Source organism: Anser cygnoides, chromosome 1, assembly GCF_040182565.1.
Source record: "Anser cygnoides isolate HZ-2024a breed goose chromosome 1, Taihu_goose_T2T_genome, whole genome shotgun sequence".
Classification (NCBI taxonomy): domain Eukaryota; kingdom Metazoa; phylum Chordata; class Aves; order Anseriformes; family Anatidae; genus Anser; species Anser cygnoides.
In genome coordinates this window covers 47,454,812-47,471,466 of record NC_089873.1, presented here as the reverse complement: position 1 = coordinate 47,471,466, position 16,655 = coordinate 47,454,812, and the positions used below count along the sequence as shown (strand labels likewise).

The 16,655-nt window shown below is 36.2% G+C and overlaps 1 protein-coding gene across 3 annotated transcripts in view; it reads left to right on the top strand.

The window, feature by feature from the left end:
• The window catches only part of LOC125182468 (dynein axonemal heavy chain 12-like), a 115,890-nt gene that overhangs the window by 42,600 nt on the left and 56,635 nt on the right, over positions 1 to 16,655 (top strand). For all 3 annotated transcript variants that reach the window (XR_007162326.2, XM_066994653.1, XM_066994657.1), the window contains 2 exons: positions 13,320 to 13,523; positions 15,734 to 15,918. Coding sequence is in view for 1 of the 3 variants with exons in the window: in XM_066994657.1 (XP_066850758.1) it covers positions 13,320 to 13,517 (198 nt within the window). In the remaining 2 variants the exon portion in view is untranslated. The remainder of the gene's footprint in view (positions 1 to 13,319; positions 13,524 to 15,733; positions 15,919 to 16,655) is intronic.

Here is a 16,655-nt window from a genome sequence, read left to right as displayed (position 1 = left end):
GTAGATATTGGTTGTGACAGCTAAACCGTTTTTTTCATTATCCAGAACACATTCTTAACAATGCCACTGTGCAGATTATGTACTAATTTTTGAAGCAAATCTCTGATTTGTTTTTATAATGATGTGTTCTCCAGAATGATCTGGAGTTCAGTATTACCTCAGAGACTTTGCACTATTTTGTCACATAGCACTCAAAAGTATTTTCATATTTAGCGTCCTCTCTGGAGCAATATATTTAAATGGAAGATTATTTCAGAAAACTTATTTTTTTCAGAAACATATATAAATATAAAAAGAATACAGTGAAGAGTTTCTCTTTGTACATGCTTTTGGCTTTTGTCTTAAAAAAAAAAAAAAAAAAAAAGGGATTTCCTTAGGGATTTGCTTGTCTAAATCTATTTTCTTTCTAGCATGTGAAATGACAGGCTATACAAAATGCCCAAATATTAATTTTTGTGGCATGGCTGTATATTCATCTGTCAACCTTCAGTGAATTTTCTGGTTTTCTATTAGCCTGTCCCAAACTGCTGGCAAGCTAAATTTCTCTAACAGGCGTCAATTCAGTGCATTAAATGCCTGTTCTGCCCTGCAAGACATATTGATTATTTTTTTCTCAGCGAAGTGACAAATACCATTTTCATGACAATAATAGAGATTGATTACAATTTTATGGAACAGAGAAGGAGCCGATATTGCTGAGAGAACCATAGGGCTTATAAAAAATTGAAAAAAAAAATCGTTTGAATTAATAAAGAAATTAATGAATTCATCTGTTGCTGATGAAGCTGAAGCATTTTTGATATAATAAAAACTACAGTCAATGCATGATCATTGCTGAAGTGAGGCAAGCTTAAATGTATTTATAGCATCTGGTGTCTGAAATAATTTGGAGAAATACTTGTAATCCATTTTGAAGAGTTCAGACTAAAAAGAACTTTAAGATCTATTTTTCTATGGATTTAGGTATACATGATTATGTACTATTGAATACTGCAGTGCTATCTTGATCAGTGGAAGCTGAATATGAAAAGCGGAGGAAATATTGTCAGGTTTTGTGTACAGGTATTTATTTTAAACCTAAAAGAAAATAAATTTCTTTAGGGCTTTTTTGTTCATTTTCATTTGCATCTCATGTCGTTATCTCCTTTGCTAAAGGTACAAACTGTAGGTCAAGTTTGAACAAACCTTGTTCAAGAGAACAAGGGCAAACCTTGTTCTCTTTGTGTACCACCTTATCCGCTATTTAAATGAAGCTGAACAGATAGACAAAGTAAGGTTTCAAGATGAGACTGAATATTTGAATTTGACACAGAGTTAGATTATTCATGACATTGCATCAAAGCAAGTTGTAAAAGCAGAATTCATGCTGAGTATAATAGCATTTACAATTTGTATGTGTTCTTATATATTATCTTATCTTAAAACAAAACCTGTGTATGGAGATTTTTCCACATAGACAGGGTTTTGAGTATGTGATGTGACTGTAAAACTCACTTCTCTTATTCACTGTGACTGCCTTGTATCAATTTTAATACTTTTTTTTTTTCAACTTCAGAAAATATACTTAGCTGATTGATATACAATTGAAAAACTACAGTTAGAGTACGATGGATATGAGACTTTCAGACAAACTGGAAGGTAGGATGGAAGAAAAAAGATTACACTGATAGCTATAGTTTCTGAAATGGCACTAGAGTCTGCATATAGTTTATTCTCTGATCTTCTGCTTCAAGAAATATGAAGAACAATATTTTAAGTCTAGGAAATTGAATCCAGTGAAATAAGTTTACAAAGACAAGCCTGAGGGATATGCAAAACTGGTCAGTTGTATGTATGTATGTATGCACACACACACGACTTGTCAGAGTGACTTGGAAATTATTAGTCCTGTCCCCTGAAAAAAGCAAGTTATAATTAATCACAGTTCTTACTTTCTGTCAAGGCAGAACAAAGTCGGGTTTGAAGCCAAATGCAAAGAAGGAAATTTTTGGAGTTAGGTGCAATTCATGGTTTATTTATTTATTTATTTATTTAGGTTAGGCTTACATAAAAGTAAGTTCAGATGATTGTTTTTCCTTAAAATTCTATTTTTAACTATAAAGCTTAAAAGGAATTTTTGTTGCTTCTTTCACTTGAAAGAATCAGATAATACATTGTTTCCCTTCTGCCAAATCTATACACATTCCTGTTGGAAAATCTGGTTATTGTAGAACAATAGATAACAAGAGCTGATGGATTAGTAGTCAAATTAAAAATGAAACAAATAAGCTCAACAAATATTTTAATCATTAAGCTCTATGCTCTTGCATAGAGCTTAATGATTAAAATAGCAATAGAGCCTATTTCACTTATCATCAGCTTTCAAATTCTTACTGCTGTAAAATTATCTACTGCATACTTTCAGTGCAAAAGTTACTTCATGAGTATATCTAAAGCTGTCGAGCAATATGTAAAGGCAGAGAAAGCAAAATAATGCCTTCATTATAAAAAGGGATGGCTGCGGCCTTTTAAATGACAGCTGTAGTACCAAAATAGCTGAGGAAACAGTTTGAATTTTTTTGAGGTGGCAGCTCTCTCTCGGGAGAAATGGCTTTGGAATGTCTCTATGGGAATGGTTGCAATTTGGTCTTAAGATAGTGTGATTTTCACAAATGTGGTAAAATTTTAGTAATAGTATTTCTACCAAGTTATTTGGAAGAGAAAGTTGGCTGCATCTCTGCTTACAGGATGTGCACCTGGGATCTGCAGGAGTCCTGGTGTCATTCACTGTTGGTTGTAAAATGTAAAATGATGGGCTTCCTCTTTCCTGATTTGCGGTGTGCTAGCAAGCACGTTTATGCACCGAGAAGTCAGGCAGTTGGTATTGTTAAAGATTTAGGCACCGTCTTAGTTTTCCCTATGTTTTCCTCTTCTTGAAAAGAGAGCCCAAGGTGGATTGAGAAAAGCTGCAGTCGACCTTGCTTGGAGCTGAAGAGAATCCAGTGAGACCTTAGAGCAGCCATAGGGCTGCAAGAGCTTATCTGCTCTGCCATTAGCGTCAACTTTGGTCCATGTGCAGGTGGAACCATATCCCCATGATGCTTTGGCCATTTGGTCTGTTAGGACCCAGATTAGTTTTATACAGAAGCAGCTGTGAAGTCTTGCTGCAGCACTCTCCAAAGGAGCTGCAGTGGTGGCCATATCTCATTGTCCTCCTGCATACCTCAACCTTGCTCCTTAAACTGTGGTGAACTCCATGCAGTACTGAGTGGCTTTCCACAGTGTGCCTTGGCATGAGTTAGGCTGTGTCCCTTATGCAAATATCTGGAAATGTTTAATATCTTTAGTGACATATTTCATTACTGTTTCTGGTTAGTACTGTACAAAATTCTGCAACATAACTCCAGAGTTGTTCCATTAGCAATCAGTGTGTTCTTAACAGTGTTGTGCTCCTACACCATTTTGTGAAGCAGTAAAGTTCAGCGGCCAGAAAATGGCGTCAGCAGATAAAATGTGCTCTGTGACTTTTTTTTACAGAACAGAAAATTAGCTTGATTTGTTTATAGAAAAGTAATTCTCTTTGACTGCTCAGGGCTAGGCAAATGTGTTGAAAAGTTATTTTAAATATTATCCACAGCTTGAACATATGCAATCAGAAAGTAATATATTACCGATGAAACAACACATAAAATTTCTCATAGGAATACTTGCTGAATTTGGTTTTAATGTTCTCATTTTGGGTTAGTATGCTGAAAGCAACACTGTAGAAATTTGGCTTAAAATTGTGCTATGCAAATTCATTTTTGCAAATAATTTTGGAAACGTAATGAGAGATTTGAAAACTTTTTTTTCTTATTTTAAATTCTACTTTGAAATATAAATTCATTTTAAATCATTAATCATATATATAATTCTGGTGTGTGATTGATGATTTTAATTATTGCATTTGATACTTTTAAATATTCTATTTTTGTAATGAAATTAAGAATTTAGTGGGATGAGGAACGGTGGGATGAAGCCCTACATTCATGCAGTAGGTGAAGGACTCTTAAATCAGTCTCTGGAGTTATTTAACTGTTACCAATTACTCCTGCATTGTAAACAATCAAAGTGCTTGTATCTGCAGGCAGTAGATAACCTGCAAATCAAATATATCAGCTCTGCCCAGATCCTTGAAGAGATTGTCCTGTCAACTAAAACAAGAATAAAAGATGTGATTGTAAATAACATTCGTGGGACAAACAGGTTAGTAACATTCATTTAAAAAATAAATAAAGAGCCACCTGTAGCAAGCAGCTGACATTAATTGAACATCCAGCAGAAAGCAGAGCCTTAAGAAATTTCCAAGCATGTCTATGTTTAATCGTCTCTGTTCCCGATTGTTTTAAGTAATGGTTTGCTGCCTTCTGATGCAAGAGTATCTTTTGTATGCTCATTGCAGTGAGGTATAGCATACAACACCGTTCCTTTCACAGGTGTTGGAAAACTGCAGTTCTACTCCTTTGAGTAATGAAACAACTGAATTGACTGGTAGTAGTATCTTTTTTTTTTTTTTTAACCTACATAAGGGTTTTGTTTATGGCTAAACACACACCACAGGGATTTTACTTTAATACTAGAATTAATCAAGTTAGTTCAGTTAAATAGTGTTTCTTACTTGTTATGAACTTTCTTTTTTTCTAGTTTTCTTTCTTAATAACAAAGATAACAAAAGAAAAGAAACTAGTTGTTACGAATCATTTTTGGTTGCTGAAATGTCTCCATTTCAATCTATTTAGTGAGTAGGACAATAAAACTGAAGATTTCTATATAACTCTATTTAACTCTATTAGTACTAAGAATAATATCATTTTTAGTGACCTTCAGACATATTTAATCCTGCAGCACTGAAGTTATTAGAGCTGTGGCTATTTAATATGAGTGAAAGAGATTCCAAGGCAGTAATTTTATGATAGGTATTTTCATTGAGAATTCTAGGACAACCCTGTTATATAGGCCTGGTTGTGTTCATAGGTTAGGTATGTGGTAAGCTTTTTTTTCTTTTATTTCAAGGGGATGAGAGGATAGTGGTAACAATTTCTTCATATTCAGTTTTGACAGAAATGTTTGGTAAACTAACTGGAGGGGGAAGAGCAAATCTGTTAGCTGTCATTTTCTTGTATTGACTCTTTCTTTTTTTTTTTTTCTCTTAAAAGATAGCTATTTAGTCCATTAGTGGATTTCTTTGCCCTTCCCGGCTGGCTTCCTGTAGGTTCCACTGTGGAGTAGCAGGTGTACAATTCCAAAGTGTCTTTACAAGTGGCTCAGCAGGGCTTCCTGTGCCGTACATTCACTGGAGACAGCTCATCTGTTTAATCCTTATGTTTTAGTCAACCTTTCTTATTATGCGGACAGGGCTCCCATGCTCAGCTGGATTTTGACTCTCAGAATGAATTGATGGAGCTCTTTGATCTTTGCTGTGTATTGCATCTGTTTCATCTTTCATCTTAATGCATGATCTTCCTAACTCCTCGCTAGCGTTTTATTTATTTATTTATTTATTTCACTTGAATCCATTAATTTTACTTTGTTCTTTTTGCCATGCCTTTTTATGTGCTATGAACTCAATTGCCAAACTTTAACACAATGATAATTAAGTTGGTATGGGTTTTTAAAAACACAGGCCAGCCGTGCTTATTTGGGGTTGGCACTTAGCATCTTAGAGACTTGATCAGAATTCTTAAATGAGATTCATGCATTTATTTACAAACTTGCACTTGGTATATGTGGTAAATTGGGGAAGTACCAAAGAATCAGAGGATGTAGCAGGATACTCTTTGGAGTAGCCTGCTAGTGGGCATGGAAACCTGAACTGCAGCAACACTGGGCAGTGTTCTGCAGAATGCAGTGGTTTCTTGAGGTGTAGCATCTTGATAGAGCACATATTTAAGTTCATCCCTGCTAGAGGGAATGCCTAAATTTTTGTTCAAAATTAAATGGCTCCTTAGGTAACTGTTAAGCAGGGATATGTATCCTCAGCTGTGGGATTATTTTGCTCTAAGCAGTTTTGATTAAAATATTCCAAGTTCCATGTTCTAGTTCTGTTAAATGGTAAGTTACTGCTTGGTTATAGGCTTTCTGTTTCTTTGTTTGCTTGTTTTTCCCTAAGTTTTAATATGGCAACTAGCAAAGAATTTTCTTTCAAATGACACCTGCGAAGGGTTTTTTTTTTAGCTGAAACTAGCCCTATCAACAGAGCATTTTGTAGTGGTATATTTGATTCCTGCATTTATACAATAGAGTTTAAATTCCCTTTTCAAAAAGATTTAAATTGGTGTTCAATTTTTGAGTGACAGTAGCAAGTTAATTTTTCTAGTGATCATTAATGCTAGAGTAGCAGCTAGAGTACCAAGAGCATTTTCAGGGGAGCAAGGAGCTCTTGGACTCCAACAGCTAAGATCTTAAGGAGACATTGCTCATAAGAGATTTGATATATTTCACTGCAGTGCAGCATCTTAAATATATAGTATTGCACGGGGCTGTTTCCTATTTTGCTCCACATACAGGTCATATTTTGACCTAGAAATGCTTTGGGAATAGGCAACACCTGGCTGTTTGTTTGTCTTTCCCCCTTCCTCTTCCTCAGGAGAGGGCTCAACTTCCATGCCCCTGCGTGGTGAAGCCTAGGGCAGTTGATTGTTGTGTAACGGAGAAACTTCCATGTGCAACTGGAAAGGGATCCTTGAGTGATGCTTCTATGGTCAAGTAGATATGACTTATTTGGTCATATTCTACAGCAATATTAAAATATCTTCCTTCAAACAGCATAAGGGTGTTCCATCCTTCATAAGAGAAAACAAAAGCAGGAACCAGTAATTTTTGAGAAACAGAACAATTGTTCCTTTTGAACTTGCTAGGATTCATTTAAAAAGAACACAGCATGGTGCAGAATGAACTTAAACATCTAGAAGACTTGGGTATCCGTGCTGTTCTGGCAGATTTGAAAGTTTCAGTGACATGTATTCCTTATCACAAGTCTTTGAAACGTCTGTTTTTGAAACTTGCCTCAAAAACTCATAAATGTTAGGCTTGGTTCCACTGTGGCATAGGTAGATACCACTGTTCATAACAATTTCTGTAATGAAAGCATAAAAGGATCTTGATATGATACGATCCCATTACATCTGCTGCAATAAAGGGTAATTTTTTCTGCTATAATAAATATCTCTTTTCCTCCCAATTACATTTCTTTTGCTGTTGTACCATCTTCTTTTAGGTTCTGCTTGATGTAAGCCTTCATAAGAGATTTCTGTCCTCTGACACTGAAAATAAGAGATATGGCCATTGATGTAGAGTCCAGTTTTTAGGGTCTATAAGAAAGAAATGGAGATTTTGAGGAAAAAACTGAGTTTGACCACCTTGTCTTTTTTTTTTTTTTTTTTTTTTTTTAAAATTTGCCTCTGGAGCTATTGCCTTTTAACTGCTATGCAATTAATCAGGTGGAAAGCATTATCTGTCAGGAAATTAACTAATTGTATTGAAAGGAGCTTATTAAGTCAATCTGGAAAATTACTAAAATCCTGAATGTCCATATTCGGCAGTTTCACGATTTGAGACTTACCTTGGAGAATCCAGACCCAAAGTGTATATATATTAACTCCATTACTTTTTATTTAAAGAATGAATTATCATCAGACTAATTAATTAATTAATTTGTTTATTCATGTGAGTGTTGTGTGTTTTAGGTTATGTTGTTTTGGTTGGAACACTGAAGATACAGCCTTTCTAAGGAGTCCCGTGGCAGTTCAGCCACAATATTAGTGTTTTATATGCTTCAGTTTTGTACAGACAAAATGGATTTTTTTGGGAGGATTGTTCAGATTTAAGTGCTTTTTTTTTTTTAATTTCTGTAAAAATGTAAAACAACACATTAAAAAATAACTACCATGTTATCTAAAAAGATCATGTTGCTGTAACATGGCAGTATGTTTTCACTAATGTATTTTGTATTCATTGACTCCAGAATAAGCATTTGTTTAATTCAGTTGTCATTTCACTATGTTTGTATGTGTGTGTGTTTGTCTGTCTGCCATCACATAACTATAAAGTAATTCGTTCCAGTTTACTGCAGATAGGAACTTTTGCTTAGAAGCCTCCAGGCTTTAGAAAAGACTTTATAACCACAAAATTGGGATTGAATTTCTGCACACTAGTTTCTTGCATAACAGTGCAAACCCTGCCTTCAGGGAAGAGCTATTGCCAGAATCTGGAGCCTTGGGGCTCAGATGTCTCACTTGACCTAGTGAGGGGCTCTTTGAGAAGATGCTTTATATATGAAAAAATCTTTCCATTAAGACAATGCAAGATTTTATTGTCTCATCTTACGGAGTGATACTAAGAAAGCTCTCACTCAGAATTGTGCAGCGTTGGCATTCTGAATGTGAACGAATGACTTGCTTTCTTTTTATTTTGTTGTTGTTCACTAAGTTAGAATTGTTTTTGTAGACTTCCTTTCACTCTTGGTTTCCTATTCACACGAGCTTTTCTGTTTTACACCTATGTTGACAGTTATTTAACTGCATTCCTTGTGCTGATTTTTTGTTGTTCTGTGTCACAGGAGAACTTTACTGAAATTTTGCCTAATGTGCTGCATTAAGCCATCCTGACATTCTGAGTACTAAGTAAACTTCCTCACCACAGATGGCCAGAGGTTTTGGGGAAAAATTGCTCTGTGTTTGCCCTTACACTTTTTCCTGGACACCTGCTACTGAATGTTGTCAAAGGCAGGATGCTGGTATCTGAGCCAGTGTATATATATAAATATTCTTACTGGGCATTTTAAATAGATGTATGTGTGGTTACAAGTATGGGTAACAGAATATTGGTGCAAGAAAAAGGGAGTGTCCAGCAATAAAAAGGATCATAGTTTCAGGCTTTCCTAAGAGCTGGTCGTAGCGGAATAGAACAAAAGTCCTTAGTTCACATGTACTGACAATGTTATAACAGGAGAAAACTGAACCTGTTGATCATAATGATGGAGGTGGAAAAATAGTCTGCTTCCCCTTTTTCTTCCTTGGTCAGTTCCTAAAATGTAAGCCAGGTCATTTTTCTTACAACACATTAATATTTCACTTCTATTCATTCTGTTCTAAGAATTGACACAACATGTGGCCTCTTCGCATCTGCCTCATGGAACTTCCCCCAGGAGAAGCTATATATGACCTTTGCAGACATTGTTCAGCACTGTGAAACTTTATGGTTTCATTCTGTTCAATGAAATATATGTGCAGTTTATGATAGAGGGTGACTCTTGATTTGTATTGCTAAAAATAAAGTAAAATAAATCCGTGACTATTTTTGATACTTATTACATGCCAAAATGAGAAACTATACCATAAGCTCTCTGTCTGTAGCTACATATGTCCTTTCCTGGAATAAGGAGGAATCATTCAATGGGTTAGAGGGCTGGTGCATCATGGAGCATCTGAAGCTCCTGATTTAAGGAAGAGGCCCACTGCAAGGGGACATTGCTTCTCAGACCCTTGCTCTGCCATGTGTTCCCCTAAACCTGTTGATCAGCATTCTGTGCATCGTCCTGTATTGGCTTTGTGTCCTTGTGCTTGATCCTAGTTTGTGTGTTGTAGTAGGCAGACGGGTAGGTTTCTTATTAATTGGGAGCCACTGAACATTAAAAGTTAATTTAAAAGCCTACTTGATTAGAAAGTGTATTCCCTTCATTACACTGTCCATTATTTGAAAGGTATAATTTGCATGTATTATTGCTTAATTTAACTTTATTTTTTTTTGGTATTGAAGTACTGAACAGAAGATATACAGGATTTAGAGTACAAATGGAGGGTTTATTAGGCTGGCATTTTTAAGGTGAATGTAACAGTAAATGGATTTATGTCCATCTGGGATTGTGCAGTGCAATTATGACTATTGATCAAAATATTTTAGAATATTCTTTTTAGAATATTCTTTTTTTTTTTTTGATCGTGTATCCTAATCTTCTATGTTTTTGTTTATTTTCATTTTTTATTTATTATTATCTGTGGAAATCATCTGTGTTCTGTGAGTGCAGCAAATACTGTGAAAACCCAGGGATAATCTTGTATTTACCAAAATAAACGTCTCCTTTGAACCTGGACCAACATTATTGTGGGCATAGCTTTGATTTTTTTATTATAATTTTTTTTTTAAATTTGGAAATGTTTAAGGTTAACTGAGACCTATCCTTTGCTGTAGCTCCCTCTCTGCTAAGGAAATTTTTCTTTTACTTGAAGCTAAGTTTACTTTTCCTTTACTTCTTACCTTCTTTTTCTCCTCCTGTATCAACTATGTTGTCCAGTTACCTCCACTATGGTCTTTCTGTACTTTCTTCATTGTGTTTTCCCTTTTAGATGTTTTGTTTTCTCTGAACCTCTTGTTGTTGGATGATTTGGTAATTTTCATCTGTTTCAATGGAGAGAAGGGGGAAAAAAAAAGCCTGATCTCTTGAAAGAATTACACATGTAATTCATGTAATTGGGTGCATCTCTCATAACTTTTGACAACTAAGTTGCTTTTGTCTTAGCCAGTTCATAGGTGAATAGAATAATTCAGGTTGGAAGAGACCTTAGGAAGTCAGCTAGTCCAAGCTCCTGCTCAAAGTAGGGTTAATACTGAATTCAGACCAATTTTGTAGCCTCCATTGTAGCTAACAGAGTGAGTGGTACATCCAGTGGGTGAGGCATTCCACTGAAGTGTAGGTATGGAGATTGGTATGGTCTCATGCTCAACAGATCCCTGTCAGGCTCTCCCTCATCCTAGTGGTAACAGAGAAGAGCACAGATGTCCAGCCTAGTTGCCTTGTTTCTAATAGACTGAGGGTAGGTGAGACTAATAGACTAATTCTGTATTTTTTCACAGTGAACTTTGCAGTAAGGAAGGGGGGGAAAAAAACGTATGAGAAAAGCCTGACATATTTATTGAAAATGGACAAACGTAAGTGCTGCTAGGGCACCAGACTTCATCATGCTTTCATGATGCTCTTAAGTAACTTTCAGTTCGGACCTGTCAGAGACCATCCTATTCGTTTCCCAGTTCCGCCAGCTCAGATCTGCTCTGGCAGCTTAGAAACCTGGTCAGGTCTGTGCGGGTGGCTGACTGGAGATACTACTGTGTCTGAGGCTTATGTGTCAGATGATTTGGTTCACCTTTTGGAAAAATGAATGAGTTACTGCAGCCTTCCATTCTTGTGTCTTTTGCAAGTCACTCCTCCTTTTGCTACATCCAATTATTTCCTCTTGCCTAATGCTCTATGTCAGGATCAAGACAACTATTTCATATTTAAAAGCTGTCTATAAAAGCAAGATATTGAGTACAGCAATAGAAATGAGAAGGAATAATGTACAAAGGGCTTCCTTAACTTCTGAGTAAAATCCTCTCAGTTGTAAATATTTTAACAAAGTGAATGAGTCATTTTAGTTGGGCTAGGGCTGAGCTTTTTAACACGTCTGCCATTGCATTGGTAACACTATGGTGCGGATATACTTAGCCAGACCCCAACTTGTTAACAATTCAGGTATAGGTAGTGGCACAGAACTAGTGCAGTCTTCAGTATTTGCCAGAGATATTGGTGAATCAGTCACCCAAAATGACCGGAGCGATGACATTACATTTGAAGATGTAATTTATTTTCCTGTCCTCATCATTTTCAGCACATAGGAGAAAGCAATTAGTTGTGTTTTGACCGATGAAGAATACCTTAACGATTCCCATATCTGGCTTCATAAGCTTTCTAAATGAGACAGCAGTTATAAAAGAAAAATCTGACTTCTGAAAGGTAAAGCAGGTTCTGGCAACACTGTAATTTCAAGGAGTGTAGTCAGGGAATAATTGATACTCCCACAAGCTGCTGTTTTCTAACTGTTGCTATTTTCTGTTTGGTTTCCAAGAAAGTGTGAAAAATTTATCTGAATAGCATGTGAAAACTTTCAAGAAAAAAAAAAGTATTGTTTTCATATGATTTGTTAAGAACAGTGATATTTTTATGCTGCAAAATCCAGAGTGTAGTCTTGTTTGACATGAAGACAGTACATATGAATATGCACAGTATTACTAGGTACCACCGTTAATATAAAACTAGCCTTAAATTAAGGTGAAGTAAAAATAAGATCACGTTGTATGAAAATATATAGTTTTGGGAAAATGATCTTTGGTCCAAGTACCACGGCAGCCAGTGTACCATGAATCCAGAATTTGGCATAAAAATGTTTGTAAGTCCTTATAAATTAGTATTAGTTGACTAATGCACTTAGCTCTAATTAGTTAAATGGAATTGTTAGCAGGCATTTCAAAATGTACCAAATTGGTGGTTTTGTTTTGTACTGGAATTTGTTATTGTGATGGCATTTATGCTACTGCAACCTTTGTTTCTGCTTTATATGAATTACCTTCCAGTACTTTGCAGCGCATTTGGTTTATGGAAAAAAAAATTCTTACAGCAGGAACGCAAGATTGTCCAATGCTGCAGTAAAGGAAAAAGCCAAGCATTGTTTTCTAGAGCACTGCTGAAACGTTGCTATCAGTTCATATTTTGTTAGGATGCTTTTATATTTGGGGCTTATAGTGTGTTTGCATTTTAAACCTTCTCAAAGTGTAGGCTTTGCTAGTTGGGATTTATAGACTATCAGGCTAGTTGAGAGGAAGATGTATACAGAGAAGCCTTTAGTGGTAGCTAACTGCTTCTGTGGGCCCAATTAAGACTATCCAACTGTGAAACACAGTCCCCTGAGTACTGGTGTAGTCAGCTTGACTTTTTTAATATATTTTTTTTAATTTTAATTTTTATTTTTTGGAGTTGGAGGGGAAGGAGGCCTGGAATAAGGGAATATCCAGTACAGCTGTGAAGAAAAAAAAAATAAGAGTAGGAATAAAAATAAAATCTCAAAGAAACAAAAAAGTAACCAACCCTCAAACTTTAAGTATGTGGTATTAATAAAGATTGGGGTCAGCTTTACATATGCACCACATTCTGGACTGGAAGCTGCAATAGCTGCCCCTGAGATCTGGATGTGTTGTTGGTCCAAAATCAATCTTGTCGCTCCTCAGAAGGCAATGAGAGATAATAAGTACTATTCACCTGATTGCCTTCCTGCTCTGAGACAGCTGGTGACGCTTGTCTTCCTGATAACCAGGAGTTTCAGATCTAAGGCAGGGATAAAGAAAAGCTGGGAGCTTGCTGAATCTAAATTTGACAGTCGATGGCTGTGTAGAGGGTCAGGAGGGATAGAATCTGTGACACGTATAAGAAAGGAACAAAATTTATCTGCTCTGGTTGCAATGATTAGATGTCTCTTTGTCTGGCTTTCTTACAGTGGATGATTGATTGTACCCGCCAGCTGGCTAATATCATAATTAACAAAGTTGCTACCATGTCTGAGAAGTTTAATCGAAAAAATTGCCGGCAGTATGATGCCATTGTCACAGAGATCACAAGCACTGCAGTGTTGACTTTTGTAGTGGTGGAGCCGCAGGACTATGTAGATGTGCAGAGAAGTCGTTCGCTGGGATAACTAAAGGTATGTTCCTTTCCCCATACATTTCTCCTGTGTCTAGTCTTTTGAAAAATGAAGTAAATGGTCCTTTGATGATATCTTTCATTTCAGGGTGGCACATGAAGCTATTCAGTTGTATTTTAAAGCAGTGGCAATGGCAATTTAGAATGTTTTATCAATGAATCAAAAGGTACATAATCAGAACTGTAGTTAAATACTACTCACCATTTCTAGGTGTTTTTCACTGCATTGCCAGATGCTTATTGCAAAAAATATGGATGTCATTGTTTTCATAGTTAATTTCCTTCATTATAGGAGTTACGAATGCTGTTGACAGTCTATATTCTAGGAATTCTTAGTTCAGTTCAGGTTTATATTTCATAATATTTCATTTCATTCATTTCTTCAAGTTAGAATGCATTTTAAAAGGCAGAAGAAAACCAGAAAAACGATGTATTCTTGCATTTGTAATTCAGTGTTAAAATATCCTGTTAAAACATGTGCATTTGTATATACATATTTGTGTGTGTGTTTGAAACGAGAACAGCATCAGTTCCGTCAGCTGGAGAGCCACTTCACAGCACTTTTATAAAATATTGCCTGAGAATGTCACTTATTCCTTTTGCACGTTCATGTAGTTTTCCAAGTTAAAAATGACTCCAATGAGCTCTTCTCTGCGGTTGTATTTTTACGTGTATGTGTGTGTGTGCTCTGCGTGGTAGTTCAGTTATGCTCTGGAGTATGTGTTGAAAATGCCAGCCTGACATATTGCTAATGAGTGTGCATATTGACAGTGACGGGGGCGTGTGTCTGTCTGTGTGCCATATATTAAAACAAAAAGAGGAGAGAGACGGAGACAGAGAGAGACAGAGAGACAGAAGGGAATATTGGGATGGGAAAGAACAGTTTATTTACATTACGGTATGTCAAAATGTTATTATGGCTAAAAAATCCATTTTAAATAGAAATGAGATAGCATATGACGGTTCGTTCTCTTTCTCACAGGAATTAATATGGCCATGATGAGAAAATAAGCAAGAACCATTTGTTTTGGTATTATTAGGCTGTTGTTTGGTTGTTTCTTTTTTTGTTTTGTTTGTTTTCCCCTACTAATGATGACTTTTTGGTGCTAGATTCTAAAATTTGGGAGATGAATTCTTTGTATTATGATTCAGTTCTGTAATGAGCTCTCCCTGAGTTTTCTGTTGCTCTTCTTTGTGTCTTTACAGGTAAAATAGTTTTGAGAATTCAGATGAAATTGTTACGGTAGATGCTTGAAGGAATGCTTTGCTGTATAGTTAACGTAGCTGATGGTTATTTAAAAACAACTTATTTGGGGGATGTACTGTTTTCTATTTTACAGTTTTCTGTTTAGAGTTAAATAATTATATAGCTTTGAGCTGTTGTTAATGCCACAGTAATTTCAAACTAATCCTTGCTTGTATTTTTGAGAGAGATTTTTCAGTTCTCATTTAGCTTAATTTCAGATAAATTGTTTTGAGAGAAAAATACAGTTTTTGCAGGCCGTGAAAATATTTCTACCATTGCGATTATTCCTATTGTCAGTAAGAGAATCCAGGTTCTATCTTAGCCTTGTAAATCTACTGCTTTTCAAGAGCTACTAAGCAAAATTAAAAATCGATATTTTATTTTGAATGGAAAATGCTGTGAACAGTGGCAAAATAGATTAGTATTGTAATTGCAGACAATAGGGAAGATTAAGTTACTAAAACAGTACATTGTTGTTCTAAACTAAACCCTGTAATATTTTGTGTAATTGAGACTTTGTGCATTGTTGGAACTCAGTTGGAGTATCAAACGGTTGTGAGGATTAGAGCAGACAACTAAAGCAATGTCACAGTAGATGTGGCTGGTTTTTAACAGGATTATCTTCTAAGATGTGTAGAAATGAGTTCTTATAATAGTTTCAGAGGAATTAATAATTTTAGTAAAATGTTAATGGCAAATGTGCTAATGTAAAGAGTTAGAAGATTAGCGGTGCATTCTTTTGCATGGAAATAAGAATATAATAAATGTCCTGCAGGTGACTGAAGCTGCTGCAATTTTATTGGAGATTAAAGTTTGATTGACCTTTGCTGAGGTGATTAACCCTTTTGAAATTAAAAGCTGGTGCTAAATTATTCTGTCCAATTTAAATGCAAACACAGAACAGTATGCTGTGTCATTCAAGTGTAAGGGGGAAAAAAATGTTTTAATTTTCCTTTTGCACTCAGTGAGCTGTGCTTGCAGACGGCGTGACTGGGCTCTGCTGGAGCTGGCCAGTGGCATCCTGCCTCCACTCTGCTCATCACCGCTACAGCAGCCATACTGCGGGAACGCCAAACCTGGGAGCAGCTGCCTGAAACAAGTCCTCGCATGCAGGGATGTCAGCAGAAGCACATGGAAGCACATCAGCAAGGTAAGTGGTAGAAAGCAATACCGGGATGCTTTATCTTCTGGTTTTGACCTTGAGCTGGCTGGAGCACACACGAGTGGACAGCATAACACAGGTGAGGGGTCCTGCTGAGCCTCACAAGGCAGCTCGCAGGAGCTGGGTGCTTACCTGTGACAGCCATGCTGGAATTAGATGCAGAGATGCATATGTTGCATTTCTTATTTTTATTTTTTTCCCTGGCCCTTAAAAGTCAGCTTTAGAAGCTTGTGGAAGCATACTTTTTGACTGACGGCAATTACTAGATAGCAGCTGAAGTGCAGGTGTAGGAATGGTTGCACCACTTGAACACGTTGGTCCTGGTCCTTCAGACCACATGTGCACACGTACTTTCTTAGGTCAGAGCCAGTGCGGGTAGGATTAGGCCGTGATCTTAGTAGATGACTAAAGCCTCTGGGGGTTACTTCTAGGAGTCAAGTCATGCAGATGATCACAACAGTCACTGTGGCTATGCTGCTAAGCAGTCCTTGAAAACGTCTTTGAGTTAATTTCTAATAGATTGTGTAACTTTGTTTCACAGTACATTTGGTAACTGAAAGTGCACACTTTATTAAATAACAATAAATTTTAAAGACCTGAGTGATACATTCACTGTATTTTTTCTAATGGGTCTTTCATAAAAGTTGAGTTTTCAAAATTCCACCCAGAATATCTACCTTTTTTATCTTTTTTTTTTGACAACAACTAAAAAAAGAATATTAGGA